Here is an 18,546-nt window from a genome sequence, read left to right as displayed (position 1 = left end):
GTCACCAACAGTGTTTAGGGAAAGTGACATTGGGTCAGACCAAGATTTACGTGGAGGGTGTTCCCGAGGTATATTCTGAGTTTTCTGATGTATTTTGTCCCAAGGCCGCTGATCAATTGCCTCCTCATCGGCCGTTCGATTGCCCCATTGATCTCCGTGCTGGTTGTATGCCCCCTAGGGGTCACCTGTATAACTTGTCCAGTCCAGAGAAGATGGCTATGCAGGAATACATTCGTGACAACTTGGCCAAGGGGTTCATCCGGCCCTCTCGGTCGCCTGCTGGGGCCGGTTTCTTTTTCGTTAAAAAGAAAGACGGAGGTCTTCGACCCTGTATCGGTTACCGGGGTCTCAATAAAATTACGGTGAAAAATCGCTATCCGTTACCATTGATAGACGATTTATTTACGCAGGTCACAACTGCAAAGATCTTCTCTAAGTTGGATCTGAGGGGGACATACAACCTAATCCGCATTAGAAGGGGCGATGAATGGAAGACGGCCTTCAACACACCCGACGGGCATTACGAGTACCTAATGATGCCCTTCGGGTTGTGCAATGCGCCAGCCGTCTTCCAAGAATTAATCAATGAGGTATTCCGGGAGGTATTGGGTAGATTCGTACTAGTATACCTCGATGATATACTAATCTATTCCAATAACCTCTCCGAGCACAGGGTCCACGTGAGGTTATTCTTGAACAAATTAAGACAAAATATGCTCTATGCTAAGGTGGAAAAGTGTATTTTCGAGGTGACCACGGTCATGTTCCTAGGGTACGTAATTTCCACATCGGGCCTCTCAATGGATCCTGCCAAGGTCACAGCCGTGTTGGAGTGGCCACAGCCAGTGGGGTTGAAGGCCCTACAGAGATTTTTAGGTTTTGCGAACTATTACGGGAGGTTCATTAAGGGGTACTCCACGATAGTTGCCCCCCTTACCAGTCTCACGAAAAAAGGGGCAGATACCAACCACTGGTCTCCTGAAGCCGTAGCAGCATTTTCTAATTTGAAGAAATTATTTTGCTCAGCACCAATTTTGAGGCATGTGGACACGTCCTTTCCCTTTATCGTGGAGGTTGATGCCTCAGAAGTTGGGGTGGGGGCGGTGCTGTCTCAACGGTCTGGGTTGCAGGGCAGATTACACCCGTGCGCTTACTTTTCCCGTAGGTTTTCACCTGCAGAAAGAAATTACGATATAGGCAACCGGGAACTTCTGGCCATTAAATTGGCGTTTGAGGAATGGCGCCACTGGTTAGAGGGGGCAGAACACACGATCAGTTTACACCGACCACAAGAACTTGGAATACATCGAGGGGGCTAAGAGGCTAAGTCCCCGTCAGGCCTGGTGGTCTTTATTTTTTACGAGGTTCAGGTTTATAATCACGTACACTCCAGGCAGCAAAAACGTCAAGGCAGATGCCCTCTCCAGGTGTTTTGAACCAGAGACAGCACAGCCCTCCGCTCCTGAGTCCATCATCCCGCAGAAACTAGTGTTAGCCGCCACGGAAACTTGGGAGGATTGGACAGAGGTTTTGGGTCCTTTTCAGCAGGATGTTCCTGAGGGAAAACTCGAAGGGGTCATGTTTATCCCACTGCCATTTCGTTTACAAGTCCTGCAACTCTTTCACGCCCATAAGAATGCTGGTCATCCTGGAGCTGCCAGAACGCAGGATCTGATTGCCAGGTGTGCTTGGTGGCCTTCTTTGGCAACAGATTGCAAGGAGTATGTCAGGGAGTGTGTGGTATGTGCCAAGAGTAAACCCTCCCGGCTGGCATCTGTAGGAAGGTTGCAGCCTTTGCCCACCCCGAGTGAGCCATGGACCCACTTGTCCATGGATTTTGTGGGGGAATTGCCCAGGTCTGAAGGCATGTCGGTCATTTCGGTGGTAGTCGACCGGTTTAGCAAAATGGCCCATTTTGTGCCCCTGAAAGGACTCCCCTCGGCTCAAGAACTGGCCGGATTGTTTATCATTCACGTCTTCCGGCTGCATGGTATTCCGGAAGACATTGTGTCAGATAGGGGAGTCCAATTTGTGTCTGGATTCTGGAGGGCATTTTGCCACCAAATGGGCATGAAATTGTCTTTCTCGTCAGGCTACCACCCACAGACAAATGGGCAGACGGAACGTATTAACCAGTCTTTGGAGCAATTCCTAAGATGTTACGTTGCAAAGGCACAGAGTGACTGGGTAAAATTTTTGCCCTTCGCGGAATTCGCACAAAATAATTTGTAGAGTTCCTCTTCTGGGTTCTCTCCATTTCAGATTGTGACAGGAAGATCACCCAAATTCTCCCCTTTTCCAGTTGTCTCTTCTCCATTTCCAGCACTGGAGGATTGGCAGAGGTCACTCAGGGACAATTGGGGAATTGTTAAGGGGAATTTGCAGAAGGCGTTCCAGAGTCAGAAAGGTCAAGCAGACAAGAGACGGTCCGTGGAATGGAAGTTTCAGCCAGGGGATTTAGTCTGGGTATCCACACGTCACTTGACCCTGAAGCGGCCATCTGCTAAACTGGGTCCCAGGTTTGTGGGTCCATTTTCCGTGTCCAAAAGAATTAATAACGTCACTTACGCCATTGATCTTCCTGCCAGCATGCGGGGCATAAGGTCATTTCATGTGTCCCTACTCAAACCTGCGGTGCATGTGGGTCCTACTCCTCCTCCTCCGGTGATGGTGGAGGACCAACCTGAGTACGAGGTGGAAAAGATATTAGACTCACGCATTGTTCAGAACTCGGTACAATATTTAGTGCATTGAAAAGGGTACGGCATTGAGGAGAGACAATGGGTACCAGGGACTCGCATGCATGCCGATGAGTTAAAGAGGGAGTTTCACACTTTGCACCAAGAAAAACCTGGAAGGAGCTGTCCGGAGTCCACCCCTCGGGGGGGGGGGGGGGGGGGGGGTACTGTGAGAAAGCGCGGAAGAGCCGCCGCCATAAGCCAGCGGCAGGCGGCTCTTTCCGCGCATAGTGACGCTGCACACGGAGAGGCAGCCGACTCCTCTCAGTATGAGGCGGCTGTCTCCGTACAGGGCTCAGCGGTGCGCGGAGAAGCCGCCGCATTGGACGCGGCGGTTAGCGCGCATACCCCCGCTGCGGAGGCACCGCAGAGCGGGGCTGGTGTGGCTGGGACATGTAGTCCCTCTGGATTTAGAGTGACGCGCGCGCACTCAGCCAGGCTTTATGTGGCAGCCAGAGGTAGTCAGCTGACCAGGCTGGTCAGCTGACTCTGGTTCCACTCCTCATTGGTCCAGCACTTAGGGAGGTGCTGGAGAGGTGCCTGTGTATATATACTGCAGGCTGTTCAGTTGCTGATTGTCTGGCGTTGCGATCACATACGTGGGGGCACCCAGATCCGTAGTCAGATCCGCAAGTGTGCCGGGACCAGCAGGAGCTGTTATCCTACACTTAGCTAGTTTCTGTTGATAGCTTAAAGTACTAGTTTGATTGTGATTATCTGTTATGACTATTTGCCTGCCTGACTATCCTCCTGAATTCTGATCCAGTACCTCGATATTTCTGATACTCTGTTGCCGAACCCCGACTCGTCCTTAGACTCTGTTTTTGCCACCTGATCTTGTACCTCGATATTTCTGATACCCTGTTGCCGAACCCTGCTTGTGCCTTAGACTCCGCCTCGGCCTACTGTATCTATACCTTCTCTGTCCGTGTGTTACGACCTAGCTTGCCCAACCTCGAGAACCGACCTTATTGTTAGAGGCGGTTCCCCGTCCTGTTAGTGACACTTCCTCCAGAGTGTCACTTTCAGACAAACCTTCCTACTTTTTCAGCCTGACTCCTCCCGTCTTGGAGAGTCCAGGCCTGCGGAAGGAATACGTGCAGTACTCCTGACTGCGCTGAGGCTTTGTCCTCAAATTGTTACTGTTACACCAAAACACTACACTCTACTCAGGTGAACAGAGGTTAGCTGGTATATCGGATTATCGGCGATCCTGCAGATCACTTATAATCTGGTATACATCTGTATTCCCAGTGATACTGCAGATCACCGGTAATCAGATCCTCTCTGAGCTTCACCGATCGTTACATTATGTAGTTGTAATTTAAAATAGCCTTGTCACAGACAGACAAAAAACGCATTTTCTGATACCTATAAATCACCTCTATCATTCACTTGAACTACAATTTTCTAACTGTCAGGAATCAGTAGGAAAACCACTTTATCTGGCCTGCGTAGAGCGAATGCGATAGAATAGGCATGTGTAGCCTCATTTGATACAGGGTCGCAGGCCGCTTATAAATATACTTAAAACACAAAGATATAAAAGTGCACACAATCTAGTACAAATGGAAATACAATGTAAGGCAGGCCAGTATGGCCCATGAGACTGAGATACACCAATCAATCAGTGGAGCGCTATCCTGTCAATGAATACAATGGATAAAAGCGCTTCAGTCCCAAGACTCAAATGAGTCAATGGAAGCTCCAATTTTTCTCACGGAGATTATATTGCACACAGTTCGTGAAGGGGTAAGTGGCAACTAGATACCACCCCCCTAAGTGGATTGACTCACCAGATGGAGTGCCACTTACCCCTTCACGAACTGTGTGCAATATAATCTCCGTGAGAAAAATTGGAGCTTCCATTGACTCATTTGAGTCTTGGGACTGAACTTTAGAGCGCTCTCCCTACTTTCACTTTTATCGCTTATGACTATGAATATAGCCTCAGATTTGCGATGCGCCAATCTGGGGCGGAGTCACACAGAGAATTAATGAATGTTACATTTTTTGCTCTGAGTCTGGGGGCGGCAACTGCTGATTAGGAGGTAATCCCGCCTCAAACACAGCTACTTTCCACGTAGTGACAGCCCAAAACTCAGGTCCTATAAAAGTGGGGCGGGACCAAACCAGCCCAGTTCTCCAAATTCCATCGACCAGGAAAGTCCATGCATGCGTTCAAGGAGAACCGACGCATGCTGTGTTCAAGGACTCTTAACATTAAAGGGGAACTTCAGCCTAAACAAACATACTGTCATTAAGTTACATTAGTTATGTTAATTAGAATAGATAGGTAATATAATTCTCTTACCCACCCTGTTTTAAAAGAACAGGCAAATGTTTGTGATTCATGGGGGCTGCCATCTTTGCCATGGGGGCAGCCATCTTTTGGGTTGAAAGGAGGTGACAAGGAGCAGGAGACACAGTTCCAACTGTCCTGTGTCCTGATCACCCCTCCCAGCTGCACACATTAGGCTTCAAATGTCAAATTCAAAATGTATAAGAAAAAAATTTCACCAAAACAGCAGAACGAGAACAACAACATCAGAAATCCCATCATGCTTTGCACAGCATCGGGAAAAATGCCCGGGCAGTTTTCCTCTGTGCAGCTAAAAATGAGACTTATATCAGAGAAACAAAGTTCTGAGGCTGTGAAACTGTTAAAGAAACACCAGGCCTTTTCAGTGCTGCCAAGTTGATTTTTAGTCTGGAGGTTCACTTTAACCGCTTAACGACCGCCCACTGCACAGGGGCGGTCGGAAAGTGGAAGCCCTAAGGACCGGCTAACGCACAGAGGCGGCGGTCCTTTTAGGGGCATGGGCGGAGCGATCGCGTCATCCGTGACGCGATCCTCCGCCGGGGATCGATGGCCGGGCACTTAGACTCCAGCCCCCCGGCCAATTAGCAACGCCGACGGGCGGAGGAATACACAAATTCCGCCAATTAAAGTGTATAAGGCACTTTGTTAGGTAAACAAAGTGCTTTATACACGCTTCCTTCTCGCCTCGTGGTCTCTTTGTTCCAGAGACCACCAGCGAGGATGAAGCACTAGTAAGTATACACCACACATTTTTTTTTTCTCACACAGCCCCCCTGATCTCCCACCCCAGCCTTCAGACCCCCCCCCCCCCCCCTGATCACCCCAGCAGACCCCTGCCAGTACCCTTGCACCCCTCTAAACCCCCCCCCCCCGGTCACTAACTATCGACGCTATCCCCTAGATTAGGTCCGTAACTGCCTCCTAATCACCCCTGATCCCCCCCCTACCTTTAGATCACCCCCAGACCCCATCCCAGACTACCCCCCTGTATACTGTATACATCTGTATACAGCTAGCTTACCCCCTGATCCCCCTCTGATCACCTGTCCATCACCCCTCAGCACCCCCACCCATCAGAGCAGACCCTAACTGCCCCGCGGGGGCAACCGATCACCTGCCCAGACCCTCGATTGCCCTCAGACCCCCCTCCTGATTACATCCCCTGCGCATTGTTTACATCTGTCCTCCCCAGCAATCACTAACTGATCTTCGATCAGTAACCCCCTGTGTCTGCCTCTTATCAGATCAGGACTCAGTCTGCCCCGTGTGGGCTCCTGATCAACCCCCACCAGCTCAAATCGCCCTCAAACCCCACCTAATCACCTTCCGAGTGCATTGTATTTGACTGTGCTGTGATTGTATTCGATTGTGCTGCAATTGTATTTGATTGTCCCGTGATCTGCTTTGATTGTCCCCTGATTGTTTGATTGCCTCTGAGACCCCACTTCCCGCCACCACCACCACCCCCACCCCCCATCACCTTCCGAGTGCATCAGATTTGCTTGTGCCGTGATTGGATTCGATTGTCCTGTAATTGTATTTGATTGTCTTGTGATCGGCTTTGATTGTCCCGTGATTGTTTGATTGCCTCTGAGACCCCACTCGCCACCACCCCCAAGACGGGCCCGTAATACCCATAGACTCCCAGAGGTGCTGGCAAATCGAGATTGGCAATCCCCTGATTCCGCCGCACCCGTAGTGCCCCCTTTCACCGCCCAGTCTGGAGTCCAGGTGGCGACAGCTCATCTAGGAACGGCCCTAGACTTTTTGCAGCTGTTCATCACCCAGGTTCTCCTGGACTTAATTGTGGTTGAGACCAACCGTAAAGCCCCACAATTCATCACCGAGCACCCGGAGAGCAGCTATGCCCAGCCTTTCCGGTGGAAACCAGTCCAAGTTTCTGAACTTAAAATCTTTTTGGCCCTTATCCTTCACTTGGGACTAATGAAACAGAATGTACTGCGGTCGTATTGGTCTACGAACCCAGTACATCATGTTCCCTTGTACCCTGCTGCCATGTCTAGGACACGATTTGAGTCCATCCTGTGCTTCCTGCACTTCAACGACAAAACCTGTCATGAAAAGTGCCACCCTGCTTATGACCGGCTCCACAAAATGCGGCCCCTCATAGACCACCTGTCATCAACATTTGCAGATGCTTATACCCCTGAACAGAACATCTGCGTAGACGAGTCCCTCTTATGCTTTACCGGGCGCCTTGGCATCAAACAGTACATCCCAAGCAAGCGCGCCCGGTATGGGGTGAAACTGTATACGCTCTGTGAAAGGGCAACAGGCTATTCATGTCGGTTTAGGGTCTATGAGGGAAAAGACTCAAAATTGGAGCCGGTCGGATGCCCTGACTACCTGGGGAGCAGTGGAAAGGTTGTGTGGGACATAGTGTCACCCTTGTTCCAGAAGGGGTACCATCTTTATGTGGACAACTATTACACAAGTTTGGCCCTCTATCAGCACTTAAAGTTAGAAGGAATCCGATGCTGTGGCACTGCGCGGCCTAGTCGCTAGGGCTTCCCCCAACGGCTCGTTACCACCAGACTTGAACGGGCAGAGGGCCGCCTTGCGTACTGAAGATCTGCTCGCGGTGAAATGGAGGGACAAGAGGGACGTTTACTTTCTGTCCACCATTCACACAGACACGACAGTCCAAATTCAACGGGCAACTGAGGTAATTGAAAAGCCCCTTGTCGTCCACGAATATAATGTCAACATGGGAGGGGTGGACTTCAATGACCAGAGGTTAGCGTCCTATTTAATTTCCCGGAAAACAAGACGCTGGCATAAGAAAGTGTCTTTTTATCTGATTCAATTGGCAGTTTACAACAGCTTTGTTCTCTACAGTAAGGCTGGGAGAACTGGATCTTTCTTTCAATTTCAGGAACAGATCGTTCTGGACCTCCTGTATCCAGGAGGTGCCCCCCCCCCCCCCCCCCCCCCGAAATGCAACTAGCCGACTGCATGGAAGGCATTACGCCTATCAGCTTCCGAGTACCTCAGGTCAATGCATCCGAAGAAAACATTGTTGTGTCTGCAGCAGTGCTAGAAGAAGGACTGACACCAGTTTTTATTGTCCCAAATGTCCTGACCAGCCTGGCCTATGCCTAGGGGAGTGTTTTGAGAGGTACCACGAGCAGGTACAGTATTAGAACCTAGGGAACTCCAGACATAGGAGTAGGCACACACTCAGTGGTATTTCGCACATTTTCCCAGGGGGAGGAGAGGTAAGCTTGAAAACCAAACAGGTAAGCATAAAAGTCGGAAGAAGGATCGGCTTCCAAGCTTGATATTGCTGATCTGTCCTGGGTTGGCGATATAAGGCGGCATGTTTGAATTTCCCTTCAGTGTGGACAACCCCGGTTTATATGTGATTTACTTTGGGCCTATGATGATACTTTAACCTCTTGACGACCAGCTAACGCCGATTGGCGTAAACTGGTCGTCTGCGGGTTACCATGGAAGCGGCCTTTCCATGTCAGTTCACGGAGGGTGTCTCCGTGAACAACCGGAGAGCCGCCAATGGCGGCTCGCCCGCAAAATGTAAACAGGCGGGGAAAATATCCCCGCTGTTTACATCATATGGCGCTGCTGCGCAGCAGCGCCATAGGCAGATCGGCGATCCCCGGCCTCTGATTGGCCGGGGATCGCCGGCATATGATAGGCTGAAGCCTATCCTTCAATGCGCAGGATGGAAATCTGTCCTGCGCAGCACACAGGGGAAGGGAGAGGGAGGGAGAGGGCGGAAAGCGATGCGGAGGGGGGCTTTGAAGAGCCCCCCCCCGCTAAGCAACTGCAGCCGGCGGCGATCAGACCCCCCCAGCAGGACATCCCCCTAGTGGGGAAAAAAGGGGGGTAGTCTGATCGCCCTGCTGCACTCCTGATCGGTGCTGCGGGCTGTAGAGCCCACGCAGCACCGATCAGTGTAAAATCCCCTGGTCGGCAAGTGGTTAATGCCACACAGAGTCATCTATATTGGCAGGCATATTGCTGTATCCTACAGGCATAATGCTGTATACTAAAGTTCTGAGGCCCAGTCACATAAGTTGGTGGCTCACCCTGAGTGCAGGGTGGCACGGGGTGTCTCTCTCCTGAGGTTATCACTGCCATTGATGTGGAGGAAGATATGCCATTGATGTGGAGCAAGGTATGTTTGCCGTTCATTTTTCCTTTCAGCCCAGAGTGCATTACTTGTATACCCAATATAAGGAGTATAGCAGAAACTCCTAATACTGGCCATACATGTAATGATTGCAGAGACCCTAAAATGCCAGGACAGACTCCACAAATGACCCCATTTTGGAAAGAGGACACCCTAACGTATTCTGTGAGGTGCATGGTGAGTTCATAGAAGATTTTAGTTTTTGTCACAAGTTAGCAGAATTTTTTTTTTTTATTATTTTTTTTTTCATTTTACAAAGTGTCATTTTCCGTTAACTTGTGACAAAAAATAAAATTTTCAATGACCTCACCATTCCCCTCATGGAATACCTTGTTGTGTATTCTTTCCAAAATGGGGTCATTTGTGGGGTTTGTTAACTGTCCTGGCAAGTGGGCGGGGTGCTAAATTTTGAGCACCCCTGTAAATCCTAAAGGTACTCATTGGACTCTGGGCCCCTTAGCGCAGTTAGGGTGCAAAAAAGTGCCACACATGTGGTATCGCCGTACTCGGGAGAAGTGGTATAATGTGTTTTGGGGTGTATTTTTACACATAACCATGCTGGGTGGGAGAAATACCTCTGTAAATGACAATTTTTTTGATTTTTTTTTTACACACAATTGTCCATTTACAGAGATATTTCTCCCACCCAGCATGGGTATGTGTAAAAATACACCCCAAAACACATTATACCACTTCTCCCGAGTACGGCGATACCACATGTGTGGCACTTTTTTGCACCCTAAGTGCGCTAAGGGGCCCAAAGTCCAATGAGTACCTTTAGGATTTCACAGGTCATTTTGCGGCACTTGGTTTCAAGACTACTCCTCACGGTTTAGGGCCCCTAAAATGCCAGGGCAGCATAGGAACCCCACAAATGACCCCATTTTAGAAAGAAGACACCCCAAGGTATTCAGAGAGGAGCATAGTGAGTCCGTGGCAGATTTCATTTATTTTTTTGTCACAAGTTCTAGGAACATAATCTAAATGTTGTAATAACCAGGATGGATAAGCAAATCAAATTTGTGGCTTTAACTTCTAGTTAGCACTGTTTATTATAAAGCTATACTGGATGTAAATGGAGAAATGGTGTGTTTTTTATTTTTTCTCTTGTTTTCCCTTTAAAATGCATAGAAAGCAAGGTAATTACTAAATAAAATTATTACATACTAAAAGCCTAATTTGTCCTGAAAAAAAAATATTGATCATTTAGGTGTGATTAGTAGTAATAAAGTTATTGGTGAATCAATGGGATCAGCGCTGTTATGTGAAAATTGCTCTCGTCCTGAAGTAGTTAAACAATCATTTTTTCATCTTGGATATTACCTTTAAGGAAGGTCGAGCTCTTTCCTGGTGGGTGGTAGAGCAGCAATATGTTTGTTTTTCTCAGTTACAAGTTGTGCCCCCTTTCAATGACGCTTTCAACTTCCCACGAGTAAAAATCTTATCTAAAGCTGTCTCTGAGTGTTTCTTTGATGTATAAATGCTCCAGAAAGCAGCAACTGAATTGGTCGTGGAGCTCAGATAAGCTCTATTGCATAGAGAACACCTGGAGTTTCTTAACTCTTCCTATACTGGAAGCAATATGAGATTCATATCTGTGCTACTAATGTTCAATTTCTTAGCTGTACTACACATACAGATCATTATATCAGATGTTTATTTTCACTTCATTTTGACCTTTAAATGTAAGCAGTATGGCTTTACTTGTTCTGTAGCTGGGAAGGCCTCTATCGATGCATTGGTAGAATCAAATCAGAATCAAATGACGCTGCTGCCTGCATGTTTGGGTTATCCTTCCTGCCTTCAACACCCCCACCCCACCCCCAAATATGTATTTTTTAACCACTTTCTTTAGCCTCATGATTTAAATACTACACTATATTGCCACTCCTGGTGTCTTTTTTTATCTCTGTTCCTAGAACACGAGTTGAAGTCGGCAGATCAAACACACCCCTTACTCCATTAACGGTTCTATCTGATAGGTTCCTTTATAGACTTGGAAGAGGTTCCTCTAACACATTGGAAAACAATTGCCCATCTGATAACTAATAATTGACTGAGGCGCCAGGTGTTACCTGGACCTTTTACTGTTGTATGCTCCTATGTTATATTGCCTGAGGAAGCAGGTTTACACCTGTGAAACATGTTGTGACCCCCTTGGAGTATGCCAATAAAATTGTTTTTGATTTGAACTGACAGTTTTTAGTGTCTGCTTACAGGAGGTAAGTCCACCGCTGCCTCCAAAGCACTTTTAAATGTTTTATCACCTGATTTTATCCTGCTGTCACCTCTGTTTTTTCTACATAATATCTGATAAATGCAGGCTGCCAACTGATACCAGAAAAATGGGCTTCAGAAGATCTGCCTTTGTTTTCCCTCTAAAGGGGCCCATACACTGGTCGATTTCAGCCATCAATAGATCGATTGATTGATCAGAAATCAATTCTATAAAATTCCACATTCGATTGATTTTGATCAATTTGATCTATCTGATAGGATGGAAAATCTAGGTTGATCTGCTGCTGGCAGCAGATGGATGGCCCATAGAGCTGCATTGGATCTAATGGTTCAATAATGTATTTAGATCGATTTCCAACAGATTTCACTCTGAAATCTATTGGAAATCTATTCCTAGTGTGTGGCAGACATCAGATAGATTCCTGTCAGATTGGACTTGACAGGCATCTGGCAGAAATCTATCTGATGGATGAATCTGCTGCTAATCTGTAAGTGGCCACCTTTAATCAGTCTGAATGACTATAACCTAGATATTGGTGAAACATATTGACCAATGGTATTCCCTAAACCTACTAACTCTTTCACTATCAGTTTATGTACAATTAGGAAGGTATTTGTGGAAATATTAGGACTATTCTCAAAACTCATAAATGACTTATTTATCACCTAATTGATAAAAATAACCTTTCTGCACATAAGCAAGCAAATTGATCACTTAGCACATTTATAAGCAAAATTCATTTCAATATTGCTTTTCTTATCTTAATTATATTATATTTTTGCTCTTTGTGAGCTCAAGAATGTAACATATATAAGGTGAAAACAGGTGAACAAGCTTTGTGAATCCTGCCCCATGACTGTGGAAATGTATCCTCCGAGAAATAGTGAAGTGAATAAATTGTAATTTTATAACGATTTCTGGTAATATTCTTCTCTCCTTTTGCAGTTTGCAGTATAATGCTCTGCCCTCCAGTAGCTGCCCCCTCCTGGCATCCGGGATAAGGGATAACCAGACTCTGAGGAAGCTGGACCTGTCACATAACGAGCTGTGGGGTGATGAATTCAGTGACCTGATGGAAGCTCTGCCAACAAGCCGGATAGAGGAATTACAGTGAGTATAACAGCCCTGATTGCAGCAGAGATCAGCAGAATTATTGCCTGCAACTTCATCCCCGTCTCACCTTTTACAATAGTGACACATGGTGCAGTGACTGGGGGAGGGGAGACAAAGTCAGCTATATGTGACAAATAGGGGCCAGTAGAAAAGAAGTGGGGGATGTGGACAGGGCTCTGAGGGCCATATGGAAAGTACTCAATCAGTCTAGCTTCCCCTCATGGCCAGTTTCAGGATTGCCGGATAGACACATTTGAACAGGTACCAGTGACACACAACCCCATCTCTGTGCTTAGTGACAGTAGCCCTGGGCCATGTACACATTTTGGACTGATTAATTCCCCTCTCTTCCTCCCGCAAAAAAAAATACATCCTCCAGAATCAGATTTGTAAACACAGCAGCACAGAGTTTGGGACAGTCAGTTGATGATTATCACTGTGCAGATGTGTGCTTAAGCAGTTATCAGCCCTGGGGAAGGGTGTAGAGGGGGGATGGTGGAGGGAGTTGTGATGTGGAGCTGGATATGTGGAGAGCTGTGTATAGAGATGCATGAAAAAAACTTGCACTGCCTTACAGTCCATTCGATAGAAGTCCATATAATTGCCACCACACGGTCTTCCAATCAGGTATTCCAAATTTACCTTAAAAAAACATAAAGGTTCATTGCATAGACCATATAGCCTAGACATTAGATTACACTCAGGTGCACTCTATTTAGTCATTAGCACTCATCAGGCAATGTCTATGGGCAACTGACTGCACTCAGACCAAAGGGGGCTGAATAATTACGCACACCCCACTTCGCAGATATTTATTTGTAAAAAATGTTTGGAAGCATGTATGATTTTCGTTCCACGTCTCACGTGTACACCACTTTGTGTTGGTCTTTCACGTGGAATTCCAATAAAATTGATTCATGTTTGTGGCTGATATATGACAAAATGTGGAAAACTTCAAGGGGGCCGAATAGTTTTGCAAACCACTGTAGTTATGAAGGCTGCCATATTTTTTTTCTTTGTAAACAATATCCGTTGCCTGCCTATCCTGCTGATCTTCTCCCTCATTTTTTTGTCTGAGACCCAGAACAAGCATGCAGCAGATCAGGTATTTTTTTTTTCCAATAACCCTCCAGGGTAGGTGCTACACATAAGATAAGACCTATGTTTAACCAGTTCAGCCTATCTGGACGAGTAAGTTCGTCCAGATAGGCTCTGCTGCTTCGCGGTGTGCATGATTGGGCGCGCTCCCACATGCGCTCCCGCCACCTGCCGCTAGCCCCCCGATCAGTAAATGGGAATATAATTCCCATTCACCGATCTAACTCCTCCGCAGAAAAAAGGACGGTTTCTAATTAGAGACTGCCGTCTTTCTGCCGAAAAAAAGTTTCCCAGCCTCCTTGTAGTTCCTGGATGCGAGATTGTTCGCATCCAGGACTTTTTTTTGCCTGTGGCCATCTTGTGGCCAAATAGCAAACTGCACCCACATACAGTATTTTACATTTAAAATTTGCTGTTTCCCTCCCACACCAAAAACTACCCAAATACATTTTTAATAAAAACTAAATTAAAAAAAAAATTACAATTAAACAAACAACATAAATAGTTACCTAAGGGTCTGAACTTTTTAAATATGCATGTCAAGAGAGTATATAATTTTAAATTATAAACTTGTAAATAGTGATGGACGCAAATTTAAAAAATGCACCTTTATTTCTAAATAAAATATCGGCGCCCTAAATTGTGATAGGGACATCATTTAAATGGTGTAATAACCAGGACAAATGGGCAAATAAAATACATGAGTTTTAATTATGGTAGCGTATATTAATTTCAAACTATGATGGGCAAAAACTGAGAAATAATGCATTTTTTTTTTATTTATTTCTTAATCTTCCTGTTAAAATGGATTTAGAAAAAAATAATTCTTAGCAAAATGTACCACCCAAAGAAAGCCTAATTAGTGGCGGAAAAAACAAGATATAGATCAATTAATTGTGATTAGTAGCGATAAAGTTATTGGCGAATGAATTGGAGGTGAAAGTTGCTTGGATGCATGAGGTTTTTGACACTGTGGGGCTGAACCGGTTAAATTCCACCCTCAGGTATCCACCTGCCAGTATGTCCCAATTAACTGTACCAGATACCATATTACTTCATATACACTTTATAAACATTTTACAGAATAAATATATACTAACTGTATACATATAATGCATTATATCTTTAACCACTTGAGGACCGCAGTGTTAAACCCCTCTAAAGACCAGGCCATTTTTCACTAAATAGGCCACTGCAGCTTTAAACAGACACTGAAGCAAAAAAAAAATATGATATAGTGAATTGGTTGTGTACTATGAATAATTACTAGAAGATTAGCAGCAAAGAAAATATTCTCATACTTTTATTTTCAGGTATATAGTGTTTTTTCTAACATTGCATTATTCTATAATATGTGCAGATTACACAACACTCAGCATTCAAAATGATTCTTTCAGAGCAGTCTGTGAAGTAATGACCTCTCCTCTAGCAGAGGAAAAGTAAACAGTTCAATTACAGTTGAGATCAGTGGCGGACACAGCCAGCAGTGGGCCCCTGTGCAAAATTGTAATTGTGGGCCCCCTATGACCTGCGCGCCGCGGCAAAATATGGGCGTGGCTACAACCTGCGGCGCGCAAAGCGCGCCGTGGCAAAAAATAGTGGATAGAGCCTGCGGCACTTAGCGCCGCGGCAAAAAATGGGCGTGGCAATGACCGGATGAGGGCGGAGCTAACTGTAACTTAAAGCGAACCCGGGGTGAGGGTTTATTTCCTTTTAAACAATACTAGTTGCCTGGCGGCCCTGCTGATCTATTTGGCTGCAGTAATAAACTGAATTACACCAGCAACAAGCATGCAGCTAATCTTCTCAGTTCTGACAATATTGTCAGAAACCCCTGACCTGCTGCATGCTTGTTCAGGGTCTATGGTTGAAAGAATAAGAGGCAGAGGACCAGCACGGCAGCCAGGCAACTGGTATTGCTTAAAAGGAGAGAAATATGTCAGCCTCAATATTATTCTCACCTCAGGTTCCCTTGAAAAGTGCAACGCAAAGACAGTGGGCCCAAGTTTTGGTGACCCTTTCCCCAGAAAATTCACATAATTGTGCAGATTTTCTCAAGAAAATACACATATATGCCCAGAAAATACGTGCAATCATGTCGGCAGATATGCCCAGAAAATACGTGCAATCATGTCGGCAGATATGCCCAGAATATACGTGCAATCAAGTCGGCAGATATGCCCAGAAAATACATGCAATCAAGTCGGCAGATATGCCCAGAAAATACGTGCAAACAAGTCGGCAGATATGCCCAGAAAATACATGCAATCAAGTCGGCAGATATGCCCAGAAAATACGTGCAATCATGTCGGCAGATATGCCCAGAAAATACATGCAATCAAGTCGGCAGATATGCCCAGAAAATACGTGCAATCATGTCGGCAGATTTGCGAAGAAAATACATGCAATCATGTGGCAGACCTGCCCAGAACATACACCTGCTAATATAAATAAAACAAAAACATTTACTCACCTGCAGCAGCAGACCTCCTGTCCCAGCCTCCATCCGGCGCGCAGCTCCCATGGGTGGTTGGGTGGATAGGTAGCCTAGTGGGTGGGTGGGTGGGTAGGTAGCCTGGTGGGTGGGTGGGTAACTAGCCCGGTAGGTAGGTAGCCCGGTGGGTGGGTAGGTAGGTAGCCTGGTGGGTGGGTTGGTAACTAGCCCGGTAGGTAGCCGGGTGGGTGGTTAGGTAGGTAGCCTGGTGGGTGGGTAGGTAGGTAGCCTGGTGGGTGGGTTGGTAACTATCCCGGTAGGTAGCCGGGTGGGTGGTTAGGTAGGTAGCCGGGTGGGTGGTTAGGTAGGTAGCCGGGTGGGTGGTTAGGTAGGTAGCCTGGTGGGTGGTTAGGTAGGTAGCCTGGTGGGTGGGTAGGTAGCCTGGTGGGTGGGTTGGTAACTAGCCCGGTAGGTAGCCGGGTGGGTGGTTAGGTAGGTAGCCTGGTGGGTGGGTAGGTAGGTAGCCTGGTGGGTGGGTTGGTAATTAGCCCGGTAGGTAGCCGGGTGGGTGGTTAGGTAGGTAGCCTGGTGGGTGGGTAGCCTGGTGGGTGGGTTGGTAACTAGCCCGGTAGGTAGCCGGGTGGGTGGTTAGGTAGGTAGCTGGGTGGGTAGGTAGGTAGGAAGCCTGGTGGGTGGGTAGCCGGGTGGGTGGGTGGGTAGGTAGGTAGCCGGGTGGGTGGTTAGGTAGGTAGCCGGGTGGGTAGGTAGGAAGCCTGGTGGGTGGGTAGGTAGCCGGGTGGGTAGGTAGGTAGCCGGGTGGGTAGGTAGGAAGCCGGGTGGGTAGGTAGCCTGGTGGGTGGGTAGGTAGGTAGCCTGGTGGGTGGGTAGGTAGCCTGGTGGGTGGGTTGGTAACTAGCCCGGTAGGTAGCCGGGTGGGTGGTTAGGTAGGTAGCCGGGTGGGTGGTTAGGTAGGTAGCCGGGTGGGTAGGTAGGTAGGTAGCCTGGTGGGTGGGTGGGTAGCCGGGTGGGTGGGTAGGTAGCCTGGTGGGTGGGTTGGTAACTAGCCCGGTAGGTAGCCGGGTGGGTGGTTAGGTAGGTAGCCGGGTGGGTGGTTAGGTAGGTAGCCGGGTGAGTGGTTAGGTAGGTAGGTAGCCGGGTGAGTGGTTAGGTAGGTAGGTAGCCGGGTGGGTAGGTAGCCGGGTGGGTAGGTAGCCGGGTGGGTAGGTAGCCGGGTGGGTGGTTAGGTAGTTGGGTGGGTGGTTAGGTAGGAAGCCTGGTGGGTGGGTAGGTAGCCGGGTGGGTAGGTAGCCGGGTGGGTGGTTAGGTAGGAAGCCTGGTGGGTGGGTAGGTAGCCCGGGTGGGTAGGTAGGTAGGAAGCCTGGTGGGTGGTTAGGTAGTCGGGTGGGTAGGTAGGAAGACTGGTGGGTGGGTAGGTAGGTAGCCGGGTGGTTAGGTGGTTAGGTAGCCGGGTGGGTAGCTATCCGGGTGGGGGGCCCGACTCCTATCCTCCCTCCCTCCCTTCCTTCCTCACCTCGGGGGGCCCCCTCCCGATATGCGCGGTGGGAGAGCGAGCGGCAAATGCAGGAAGTCTTCAGGGCTCTCCAGGCATCCGCTAGAGGCCCAGCCGCTGAGTCTCCAATATGTCTCCAACTGGAGACATATTGGAGACTAAGCGGCTGGGCCTCTAGCGGATGCCTGAAGAGCCCTGAAGACTTCCTGCATTTGCCGCTCGCTCGCTCGCTCTCCCGCCGCACATATCGGGAGGGGGGCCCCCCGAGGTGAGGGAGGGAGGGAGGATAGGAATCGGGGGGGCCCCCGGGGAATAAAATAATAAAAAAAAAATACTTAATGGGCCCCTGAAGAAAACGGAACTTCAGGGGCCCTCGTGCGGCGGCACGGCCTGCACGGCCGTATGTCCGCCACTGGTTGAGATAATAAAAGTCAGATAACAGCCCTCTCCAGGACTAACTTGGTCGGAGAGCTTAATGGCTTGTTTGCATAGAGATAACAACTGGAGTTTCTCAACTCTTCCTGTACTGGAAACAATTACACTGATGTATCTGATCTTAATGTTTTATTTCTTACTACACATACAAATCATAATATCATCATTTTTTTTTCGCTTCAGTGTCTCTTTAAGGCCTTGCAGCAGAGCCGCACAACTCGGCACACAAGTGATTCTACCCACCAACAGAGCTCTCTGTGGGGTCTGATCGCACCCCAGGTGTTTGGTGTTTTTTTTTTATATAAATATTTATTTTACTTTATTAAATACATTTGTGCATTTTTTTAAAAAAAGTTTATATTTAGTCCGCCCTCCCCCCGCCAGTCAATCTCTGTGATCAGCTTTCATAGGCCTCAGCCTATGACAGCCAATCACTTCTGTCTCTCTCAGGGGGACAGCCGTGTCACACGGCTGTCCCTAGT

The 18,546-nt window shown here is 47.7% G+C and overlaps 1 protein-coding gene across 3 annotated transcripts in view; it reads left to right on the top strand.

The window, feature by feature from the left end:
- The window catches only part of LOC137532599 (NACHT, LRR and PYD domains-containing protein 3-like), a 738,694-nt gene that overhangs the window by 414,008 nt on the left and 306,140 nt on the right, over positions 1-18,546 (top strand). For all 3 annotated transcript variants that reach the window (XM_068253288.1, XM_068253297.1, XM_068253308.1), the window contains one exon: positions 12,420-12,584. In XM_068253288.1, the coding sequence (XP_068109389.1) occupies positions 12,420-12,584 (165 nt within the window). The remainder of the gene's footprint in view (positions 1-12,419; positions 12,585-18,546) is intronic.

Source organism: Hyperolius riggenbachi, chromosome 1 (genome assembly GCF_040937935.1).
Source record: "Hyperolius riggenbachi isolate aHypRig1 chromosome 1, aHypRig1.pri, whole genome shotgun sequence".
Lineage (NCBI taxonomy): Eukaryota > Metazoa > Chordata > Amphibia > Anura > Hyperoliidae > Hyperolius > Hyperolius riggenbachi.
Note: the sequence above shows the minus strand (reverse complement) of the source record. Positions and strands in the feature narration are given on the sequence as shown.